Source organism: Haliotis rubra, unplaced genomic scaffold, assembly GCF_003918875.1.
Source record: "Haliotis rubra isolate DU_JTF1 unplaced genomic scaffold, ASM391887v1 Scf755, whole genome shotgun sequence".
In the NCBI taxonomy this organism is placed as follows: Eukaryota; Metazoa; Mollusca; class Gastropoda; order Lepetellida; family Haliotidae; genus Haliotis; species Haliotis rubra.
The window spans coordinates 216,398-228,437 of record NW_025767474.1 but is presented as its reverse complement, the minus strand read 5'-3'; the positions used below and the strand labels follow the sequence as shown (position 1 = coordinate 228,437).

General features: G+C 39.4%; 1 protein-coding gene across 1 annotated transcript; it reads left to right on the top strand.

Annotated features, from left to right (window-relative positions):
* The first annotated feature begins 739 nt into the window (after positions 1-739).
* On the top strand, positions 740-7,256 carry LOC124260218. The gene is made up of 7 exons (XM_046694477.1): positions 740-1,008; positions 1,374-1,668; positions 2,095-2,235; positions 3,171-3,189; positions 5,889-5,908; positions 6,179-6,286; positions 7,147-7,256. Exons 2-7 carry the CDS (start codon positions 1,455-1,457, stop codon positions 7,191-7,193), a joined length of 549 nt encoding a protein of 182 aa, XP_046550433.1. The 5' UTR covers positions 740-1,008; positions 1,374-1,454; the 3' UTR covers positions 7,194-7,256.
* The last annotated feature ends 4,784 nt before the right edge of the window (positions 7,257-12,040 follow it).

The window sequence follows — 12,040 nt, the reverse complement described above, 5'->3', positions numbered from 1 at the left end:
AGTGTCTATAGAGTCCATTTTAGCGGATAATGTTTTCTCGGATGCAAGAATAGGTTCTTTAATGTCATCTAGGTTTGTAGCTGCTGTGCATGTAGCGCTTGCCGGGCCTTCTCCTTTGCTTATGCGATGGCATGGTGTTCACCGTTTTCGTGTGTGGTGGGTCGTGTGTTCAGTGTGACGACACAGCTAAGTTTCTGTGCAATATTCGAGGTTTATGACCTGTTCGCAAGGGTTTTGTTTTTCTGCTTGTAAAATTACCTCAGTACTCCATACTGTGAGTGGGCTTTGTTGGGTTTTTCACATCACTTCTCTCTCTCACTTAGACACGTTTACCCAACATGGCGGACAGGAAATGCCGGTTTTAGTTGTATGACATCGCCTTGAATAACATTCCTCATCTCAGTGAGGACAGATAATATGTCAACTTTCATACCGTCAAGGGCTACTTGAGCCACTGGACCAGGGTTATAGTAAGCTCACTACAACTCAATATCTCTTTACACCGAGCTTCCCCTCACGGTGCATTGCGCACAAGCTGCTGGTCGTTTTTCTGTGTGGTGAACATTACCGAGCAGACGAGCAACGACCAAAAGGCTCACCATTCTGTAGTTATACTCAGATGTTGGACATTGTTCGTTTTGATGTTGGTCTTTGACTAACCCTGTCAGCTACAGTGAAATCCCTATATTTAGTGTTCTTTGAATGGTAATTTATTAATATTTTCAGGTTACCCAAGTTTCGTTCCAACAGTAACATGTGAAATCAATGAAACTTCATACATGGTTTCTCATGTGATCGCAAATCCTCTGCCGAACTTCACCTGGTGGAGATCCAATGAGGGCCAGCTGGAGCCTATCAGGGCATCAACTGTACACACTGTGTCCAGCACAGACCTACGAACAACACTCAAGATCACTGTTACACATGCCAGTGACTACGGGAAGTAATCTGTAAGGGTGAAAAATTCAGTTGGAGAGAGCACCATAATCTACTCACTGTTGCCGATTTGGAAACTATGATCAATTCTTTTGTCTACACATGATACATGTGAATGACTGTAAATATTTGCAACCATGGTATAAAGATTTGGCTCGGACATGTTTTTAACATTATACCAGATCTCTTCTTTTACATGTCAATGAAAGTCATTTAGTAAACACTATGCAAGTATGTTGATATCTAGTTATGGTCGACTGACCCATATGTGTCAGCTATCATAATTTAGCATATGCAATGCTTTCAAAGTATTGGTGAGTTTTAACCACCAAGGTGCTAATCATAGCATGTGACAAAATGATATGCCGTCATAGACTGTTCAAAGTGTCACAATGGCAAATTCTTTCACTACCTTTCTCCAAATACTTAATTTACAGCAGCCCCGCTTGCCCCAGACGAGTTCAGATTCAATGAAATTGGGTACACAAACGTGATTCTTCAATGGAATTCCAACTACAATGGAGGTTCTCTACAAACATTCCAGAGCTGCTGAAGGTGACAGCAACTGGGCTATATGGAGGACAGGGATACCAGATCCAGGAATACACAGGGCTGTGTTAAGCAACGTTACGGGATTGAAATCAAAGACAAATTATCAGTTTCGAGTTTATGCAAGAAATATTTCTGGCACCAGTGAAAAAGTTACCAGGACAGCAACAACTGATGGTGAATGTATGTGTCATTTTCCAAACTGAAACAAGCACTTAGCTCAGAACTGTTTCTGTAAGAGAACTGCAGCTGTTTGATTTCATTTGAGACCGATGAATTGCTCACTAACACAAAATCTAATAGTTGCTACAAAACCAAATTTTGCACAGTCACATGAAATTGACAGCCCAACTCCGATGACTTGTCTCATAATTTTGGACACCCGAATGAAAAAAGTTGTTTAACGAACCATCATCATCTTGTTTTCACTTTTCGTTATTTCTTACAAGGGGATCACTTGCTGGTAGAACAGCCAGGTAATCAACACCTGGCTGTTCTACCAGCAAGTGGTCCCCCTCGTAAGAAATAACATCACATTACATCATATAACAATGCTTGGATCTAAGAATGAATTCAATTAGTGATGAAAGTGAAATGCTTTCCTTTGAGTTCTAGCTGATGGACCGCTAACAGAAGACCGATTTGAAAAAGGAATCGGGATAGGAATTAGTATAGCTCTTCCCATAGTGATACTACTTTCCATTCTTCTTGTAATTATGTCTCGGCGAAATCGAGGCAAAGGAGAAAAAGGTATGTCAAGGTCACCATCACCACAACACTTCGACCTTTTTTCAAACTCTTGTTAACGCGATATCTTATGCACTGTTGTACCCAGCGTCTTCAAATTTGGTGTCAGCATGCTTTGGGGTATTATGCAGACACCAGTTGATTTGGGTAACCTTGACCTTATTTTCAAGGTCACCATGACACTTTGACCACTTTTCAAACTTATGCTAGCGTGATATCTCATAAAACGTTGCACCCAATGTCTTCATTTATGTCGACAACCTACATTGGGTGATTATGCAGACGCCAGTCATTAAAAGGTTAAAATGTCTTTGAAGATTTAGACATAATTAACAGTCACCTGTTTTGAATACATTACATTGTTAAAATATTGAAAACCTCGAAGCCTCAGAGCTGATGCATATATTGCCGTTTCTTACAAATTTCAAGAGAGGAATTAACATGACAGGTATCAGGGTAGGGTGAGTGAGTGAGTTTAGTTTTACGCCTCACTCAGCAATATTCCAGCTGTATGGCGGCGGTCTGTAAATAATCGAGTCTGGACAAGACAATCCAGTGATCAACAGCATGAGCATCGACCTGCGCAATTGGGAACCGATGACATGTGTCAACCAAGTCAGCGAGGCTGACCACCCGATCCCGTTAGTCGCCTTTTACGACAAGCATAGTCGCCTTTTATGACAAGAATGGGTTGCTGAAGATCTATTCTACCCCGGATCTTCACGGGTCATCAGGGTAGGGTAGGGTAGGGTAGGGTAGGGTAGGGTAGGGCAGGGTAGGGTAGGGTAGGGTAGGGTAGGGCAGGGGTAGGGTAGGGTAGGGCAGGGTAGGGGAGGGTAGGGGAGGGTAGGGTAGGGTAGGGTAGGGGAGGGGTGGGGTTACCCGTCCCAGCCTTAATACCTGTGTTAGGTTTTGACAAATGATCATTTTCTTTTCAGTGCCTGGTACACAAACCGAGTAAGTAGTTTCATAATAATTATGTGCTTTTTAAAGTATTTCTTATATAACTCAAATGACTTGCATTTCGTTACAATTAAGTAAAGCCGCTTTGTGTCTTTGCTCCTCCACCTCTGAGAACCACGTGCTTTTTAAAGATTTTAGAGACTTCATATCTCATATACCTTCCATATTCACTTGAGAATAAGATAGATCAAGCCTGAGCAACATAAAGTGGACATCAAAACGGCTTGTGTACAAGATAACTTAAGCAAGTACAATTGGAATTTGATGCTGTCTAAAGGATAATTTTGACTGTATCAACGTCAGAAATTTCAGTTACAAAACATCGCCTCCAACATCAAGAAATGTTTGGTTAATTCATTGAATCTTATCAAATGTTGATGCCACTTTCACGGGTATTTGATTTTTATTCAGAAAGTTTTGTGTCAGGGGAACTGGCTTCAGATGCAGTGAAGTCAGAATAGATAAGGATGCAACTGTTTTTAATTACTCTTTCTCCCATTCTGGGTAATTTGGATATGATAGGAATGGATAGCTTCACAGTCTTAATGTTGAAAGAGTGAGTTAGTGAGTTTAGTTTTACGCCACACTCAGCAATTTTCCAGCTATATGGTGGTGGTCTGTAAATAATCGAGTCTGGACCAGACAATCCAGTGATCAAGAGCAGCAGCATCGATCTGCGCAATTGGGAACCGATGACATCTGTCAACTAAGTCAGTGAGCCTGACCACCCGATCCCCTGAGTTGCCTCTTACGATCGCCTTTTGTGGCAAGCATGGGTTGCTGGAGACCTATTCTACACGTGAAGTCTCTTACGAATTCAATAACTGTCGCTGAAGAATGATGTCAGTGAGGATCACCATGTCCTGCGATAAAATATTGACTCTATTAATGACAATATTGAAGATATTCACAGTCTTAATGACAATCCAGTGATCAATAGCAGCAGCATCGATCTGCGCAATTGGGAACCGATGACATGTGTCAACCAAGTCAGCGAGTCTGACCACCCGATCTTTTTAGTCGCCTCTTACGACAAGTATGGGTTACTGAAGCCACATTCTAACCCAGACCTTCACGGGTTAATGTTGAAAGAGTGTGCAAGTATCTGACATCTTGCAAGTGATGCTGCCAATTGGTATATAACAAGTACATCGAACATATTCTAAAACATTACACAGCCACGTACGTTGTTTTCAATAAATTAGGATGCAGATAGTAAATTCTTTACGTTTGTTCAGTTACATTTGCAAAGACCCCTGTGAAATGGCGTGAGACGAGTTCACATTGAAGTGTCGTTCGCTTGTATTTTGATTATTTACTTTCATAAAATACTTAATTTGCTCTTGTTTATATTAAGGTGGTAAATAAGTTAACACATGGGCCTCTATTAAATATATGAAATGTTTATCACAATTTTAAGCCTCAGCATGAAAAGCTTACACTATTCCTACGAATATATCCCTCTGAAGCATGACTACCTTTTTCCTGAAACCTGTTTCTGAATCCACAGGTTTAACTTCAATAAAAACAATTTTCAAGAGTTTGTGATGTCTTTCTTCCTTGCGGTCTACCAAATGCTATCCGTAGGTGTCATATCTCCCAAGGAAAACTCGGGGAAAATGTTCATAGTTATTTCTGTGGCTCACCTGATGGGATGTGTTAGATTTTTGTCTGAAAATGAAATTTATTAAAGGTTTGGCTATCTTTTTTTTTTGTATGAAGGTCCCCCCTGTTGAACTCTATGCAGACTATATTTAGGAAGATCCATAGGATTCCAGTCTTTGATTATTTTTTTACTCTAAGACCTAAGATATACTCTGACCTCAACTCTGCACTATACATTTGCCGACAAATTTTCTGCACTAGAGGTTTTCTTTCTCAATTCCATGGTTCCACTATCCCTTCAAGAAGATTTTGCTTGTGAAGATACAATGGCATATATTTAATGTACGGGAGAAGAGGAAGCTTCCACAATATTCCTTTCAGCCGAAGATTATTTAGTATATCAACACTGGTTTATTCTGCCTCAAATACCTGGATTGGCTAGGTCAAAAATTCCTTCAAGAGAGACTCACAATGAGTTTCAACAACAAGGATTTACCTGTTGTGAAATGGTTTGAAGGCTTTGGTGTGATGGTTCCGAAACATTTATTTATAAATAAATAAACATTTAGTCATAAAACAGACTCTAATGAGAGCTGCGTCACACAGACAACATTCAAGGTGTTAATTATGTGTTTGTATCAGGAAAGCCTGCCATTATATAACATCCCAGAGTACATTCCTCAAGCTACCCTTGTAAAGCTTATGAGGTTTTCCGAGGCTATCTCTTGAGGATATAACACATGCAGATAGTGTTTGTTGGACTACAAGGAATAAAGACAAACCAACTCCTTCGACTTTAACTTGATTCAAATAGCTGCAAAATTGTTGATGCGGTGTTAAGTAATACTCACTCACTGGACTTTAAATTTATTCAAGCTGAACCAGTTTCATGCAAAAGGCAATTATGGGTTAGAGGTAGTATTCTAAGAATTATCATCATTGTATGTAGTGTGAAATAGCAACTGAAAATAACGTCACAATGAAAATTTCACACTTAGGAAATGGAATCCAACTTAACATACATGTTCTCTAACGTAGGGTGTCCTTTCAGATGTACTTTACCTATGTTCTTTTAATGTCTGTTGCAGGCACACACAGTCAATTCCATGTAAGTTGTTTGAAGAAAAAAAACTCAGTCACCATGTGCCATCCTTTGTCGTTTCAACAATATGCTTCATTACATTTGCCATTTGTAAATTGGAATTGTTAAGTTTTATTCATGTGTCTCACCTTAAGATGCTGGTTCACCAGTATATGTCAAACACCTGTAAATGCTTACCTTTGCAAATGAAAACAGTCGTCTAAGCTAATACAAGTGGCCAATGTTTCTGTATTTGCTCAGCAACATTTGCTAACAGAAATATTATTTTTGTATCAGATGAGGCCACTGAACCAAGGACCTACTCATCTCTCAATCAGCAAATATCTGAGAACAACGAATATGAAAGAATTCAACTGGAAACATGTGGCAGAGCATTTACCACTGGTGCGTACAAGTGCTTTCTCGTCAACAGTGCCTTGTATGGTGGTGAATGATGAAAAAAATCAGTCAGATTATCGACCTCAGAGGAGAATGATTATTACTAGTATGAAAATATGAGGGCCAAGTGAGAGCATAAAAGAATGAAAACGTAATTTGTAGCAGTTGCACATAATGAAAATAAAGAATAATTTGGTATATTTATATATCAATGAATGTTGTGTTGTTTTATTACAATAATCTGCCAATGTTTTAATAAGTGTCAAGTGTACAGGAATTGTTATATTTAAGAACCATTTTCGTAAAAGCTCTCTAAGAATTTGGTAGGGACTGTTCTGAATGATGTTTCACCAAACTGGACATTGAAGGTGCATACAAACTGCTTTTATTAATGACGAAAATGAGAGCAGTATCAATCAGCTGTTCTGACAAGTCATTACCAGTTGCATTTAACCTAACCTCGTGTTGTATCTTTTAGATAGTGTAATACAGAAATACCTTTTCTCCTGAAAAATATTTAAGGCACTTGTTACTTTAATCCCCAAAAATAAAAATGTGCAAATTAAATACAACATGTCTTTTTATGATTGTTGGCTGTTGCTATCAGCATCTAGACAAAGATGGATATGTTCAGAAACTATTTGGTCGATATGCAGAGACACACTGATGATAGTAATAAGTTCTAATAACTGTCAATCTGGATTGAAAAAGATGTTATTCAAATGGTATAATCATAAGAAAAACACCACCTTGTAACACAACTTTTGCATTTGGTTTTGAAAAATGATGTTTCTTTTGCAGCTCAGTATATGTATATAAGCATAATTATTTACGATTCACATTTATTAAACGTTCTTGTATTTCAGAAAGTGAACATCCATATCGGAACATGACAGTACCATACCAAAAGTGACCTAGGACATGATTGACAGTGTCAAATTTGTTTGAACTTGGAACCCAAGATATACTGCACAAAGATCAATTTCACACTTTTGAACATTTAGCCCTAACGACCTAACGTCTCTCTGGTTTTAAATATACAGAGAGATGTCAGCTGCAACAAACAAGTGTTTTACTATAAAGAGCTTCATGTTTGCAAAAGCATACTAATAACAATTTCAAATTCAGTAAAAATGCTTGACATCAGTGCAAGAATCGTGTGAAATTGTCACACTAATGAAGATGTTATTTATAAAAAAAATGTCATTATTGTCACTATTTTGTGAAATCATTCATTGCATTCGAAGAAAATAAAGATGAGGGCTCAGGGTTGCAAACTGTTAAAGTAAATTTAAAATAAAAGTGATAACTTAAGACTTTGTGTCTGAAAATTATTCTAATTTCACACATATATACACTGATGCATCGAAAGAACCATCCAATAATCGTACTGCTGGGGCTTTTTGGATACCCAATTTATCGATCGCTAAGGTGTTCAGATTCCCTGATTATCTTTCTGTTTTTGCAGCTGAACTTTTGTCCATTTTGCAAGCATTGAGATGGGTAGATGAACATGACCATGATGCAATTATCTTTACAGATTATATGGCAGCAATCAAAGCTATAGAAGCTGGTGAAAATGGATCTAGAGATGACATTGTGCATGAGATATTAAAGCTGGATACATCGTTAAACATGAAGTATATTGCATGCGACATTGTGTGGGTCCCAGCACATGTTGGAATACATGGGAATGAGATTGTAGATAATTTGGCCAAATCCGGGTTACAGTTTCCTGAAGTTGATTTATTTAAATTTCAACCAATCCCTAAAGATTATGAAAATGTTTTATCGAAATCTGTTACAAGAAGTTGGCAACAGTTGTGGGATACAGGTACTACCGGTCGACATATGTACAAACTTAGACAAGATTTAGTTAGACAGATTTAGTTCTGTGGTTTTAAATCATTTTAACACTCTGTCATCTGAACCTACTGCTTTTTCATTGAATGAGTATTTCATGTTTCAGAAATGGAAGTGATTACTTAAGGTTTTTAATCCGTAACACGAAGCAGAGGTTATTCCATATATGTATACATCTATCCAAATTAATAGTGTTGTCGTTTCTTTTATCTTAGCTAAACGATTCCTTTTGGCGATGAAATTACATATGATTGTTTATTAAATCAAGTCAATGTGTTGGGCGCAAATAGGCCTGTTATTGGCCCACGTCGCCCTAAAACTATAAAACCAACCAACCAACCTTGGCATTTTCAAGCTATGTGTACTATTTGTATAAATAACTTTCTTAATATTTGTAGTTACGTCTTTAGTTACATGTATGCTAAACGAAGAGTGATACTCGTCCTAGGCCATTTTATATACAGGACAGGATCTCCAAGTTATACCAATCTGATGCTATCTGCATGTTCTAAATTTAACAAGGCATTTGAGCAACTTAAAATCAACTAGTTCAAAACGATTATTTTCAGATTTGAAGTTTCTATAGAGACAATACGTTCTACGGATGTGCTGGGGGACATGAATAGGAGAATAATATGTGCACGATGTAATATACTGTACGCACAATGTTGAATATTGTGCACACAAAGTAATATAGAGTGCGCATGATATAATATAGTTTGCTTATGGTAGAGTGGGTGAGTGAGTGAGTTTAGTTTTACGCCGCACTCAGCAATATTCCAGCTATATGACGGCGGTCTGTGAATAATCGAGTCTGGACCAGACAATCCAGTGATCAACAGCATGTGCATCAATCTGCGCAGTTGGGAACCGATGACATGTTAATTGAAGAGACGGAATTAAATATGACATCATATCGTGCGCACGAGACATTAAATAACATGCGCATGAAATGAATATTGTGCACACGGGATCATTCATTCAAGGCATGATACAGGACACCAAAGTGTCAGGAACCTTTTCAACTGCCGTTCAGAGATGATTATCTTGTTCCTTTTGGCCAAGAGAAATGTAATCTCCTGGTAGGTAAAATCGAGATGGAAATACAGACGTCTGATATCAGACCTGACATCCTCCATGTCTATCAAATGTGCCCGCAGGTGTGAATGCAGTGGTGTTTGCCGTGCGCACTTTGGTGTCCTGTACCATACTTTAATTGAATGATACCGCGCGCACGATAGCCTGTATATTGATTTCAAGCGCACATCAATACCCGGTGCGCTCGCTGGACGAGTGCTCTTGCTGGAAATGGAACCCATAAAGAAAAAACGGATATTCCGCCATAATAAAGTCTTCTAGCAATAACCTCCACTGTACAGTTATATTGAATCTTATGTTGCCCACAAAACTGTCTGAATGTTGAGGCAAAGGCATGTCAGTGATATTACACACGACTTTATTTACAGTTGCCTCTATTTCCAACCCATCATTTTATTTGACATTTAAATGTTTCCATTACAATATCTACGCATAACACATGGGACTCTTTCATTGGTTTAATAATCCATCAACAGTTGGTTAATTAAAACAAAGCAGGAATGCTTGATTTAAAACAAAAAAACACACGTAAAAGCTGATGTAACCCTTGCCTTGTAGCATGCACTGAAACAATTCTACACTTTCTATATGAGATAACAGACATATTCCATTTGGGTGTGATACTATTAAGAAAGTTGCCAAGTTGAATTTGAAACACGGATTCAGAAGATCATTTCATTCACAACGTGTAATGAATTTCTTGAAAGAACGTTAGCGTTTTTTATTATGGGTACATGAACATGGTTGGGGCTTAAAGTTACAGTGACATATGTCAATGTTGATTTCAGTTCTGATATTGTATTGTCTTTAACATGTGACAGAAGGATCGTTTAGGATGTTGCTCAGTAATGGTGAGTGGTGGGATCAGTGTGACTGGCAGAACACCTTTACGCTATTTACGGACGTGTCACTGGGCAGTACTACCGTGACAACACCCTGGAGGGACACGTGGTGCCATTTGCGCACCGACATGAACATCGTTATATTCTAGTTCACGATGACAGCCCAAGACACACACACATGATTCGTATTGTTACTTCCACCTCCTAAAGGAGGGGTCAATCACCTTACCACTTCCATCACTCAGTCCAGACTTGTCACCTGTGTCTGTGATAGCCGTAGCTGGCGCGTGCGTCATGTCAACAACAATTCACCACGCAACAGAGGAGGCTCTGCCCCCATAGAGTGGGAAGGAACGAACTTCGTTGACATTACACGAATGCGGAATTATGCCAGGATTGATGAATCCGGAATTGTCTTGGGAATACAGATGAAATGATGCTATTTGAATGAGCTCGATTTTTCATGGTAAATGACTTGGAGAAGGGGGAGCTTTTGCGATCTAGTAAATCTATGATCATCTTCACCTTCAAAGACTAATGAAAATTCCAGTCTTTCAGATGTCCTTGTTACATTACTAAAGTATTTATCTCATTAAACATGTAAAATTACACTCGCTGTGACCTAGTTACTAAACTACAGCTAACAGTATGGTACATCGTTGGAGTTTATGAATATGTCTAAAGCACTGGCCCCCTGCCCCCGTAAGTATTGTTACGCTCCTCAGTGTGTCCAATCAATTGTATCTCACAAATGACCATGATACAAGATGAGCCCTCAGGTATGCCAGAAGTTGATACCGGTTCTGTTCAGCTGAGAACTCAATGAAATGATAAAGTATCTGACAGGGTCTTCTAACTGTAATATACGATGCTAGGGCATATTGACGTCGTAAGACTGAGGCATCTACGACACCTGTTGTACAAATCAAACTCATCAGTGAGGCATCCAACGTAAAGTCTGTTTTTCTGCCTCTGCCTCGAATGCCGGAAGTAGTAGGGGGAATGATTGTCCGGGACCAGGTCCAACACAAGCCTCTGCAAAGCCTTATTCCCCAAATAAGGCTTTGGTCGGACCCTTAGCTCTTGCTACCATTACCCCTACTATAAAAAAGTTTGGGACGCTAGCGGGATACGAACTCCCACATGTATACCCCACAACCGCGCCGCTTAACCGACTGAGCCACCAGGGACATGGCTGAAGTGTGTTGGTTTAAAGGGTCTATCTTGGGATTGTATCATCGCCGCTATGTCACGTTGACCTCGATGAAACAGTTTAATGTGAATCGCCTATGATCTCTTTGGTGTTCCTAATAAAGGCTTGCTGGGCTTTTTTCACCCCTTGTTCTATGTACTTTTTTTTCTCGTCCTCGCTTATAGCAAACTTATGAGACTTGGATCGAATCTCTTGTTTCATTCTATGATATTTTGCGAGTTCAGAGAGGATTGAACTAAACTCCTCCTCTGAGATCTTACTGTCAGTGAGTGCAGTGGAAACACGCTCACTTACTGTGTTCAGCTTTGCTTCAGCCAGAACCCTGATCACGTCGTGTTTCAATGCCTTACGATGCAGTCTGCGGGATGCAAACTTAAGCACCAACCCTAGCAACCCTGCCACCCCAGATGTTATTTCAATGCCTAGCACTACGGGGGTAGCCACGATGGTAGCTAACAACCCAACACCTGCCGCCCCTAGCCCCATGCTGGTTGTCATAAGGGCAGTATCAACACCGTCCACGATATTGAAAGCTCTATGGTACTTCTTGCATAGTGCTTTCCCCGTGTCGCGGTCTTGTTCTAGTTGGCGTTTTACATCACATAACTGCCTCAAGCGGAACCCGTCTACGGTTTCCAGGGTCTTCGCTACTTCCTCTACGACTGGGTACAGCCCCATCCTGTGTGCCTATAATATATCTTATGAGATAGTTTTTAATTGGGTATCTAGTTTCCAACTAGCGTT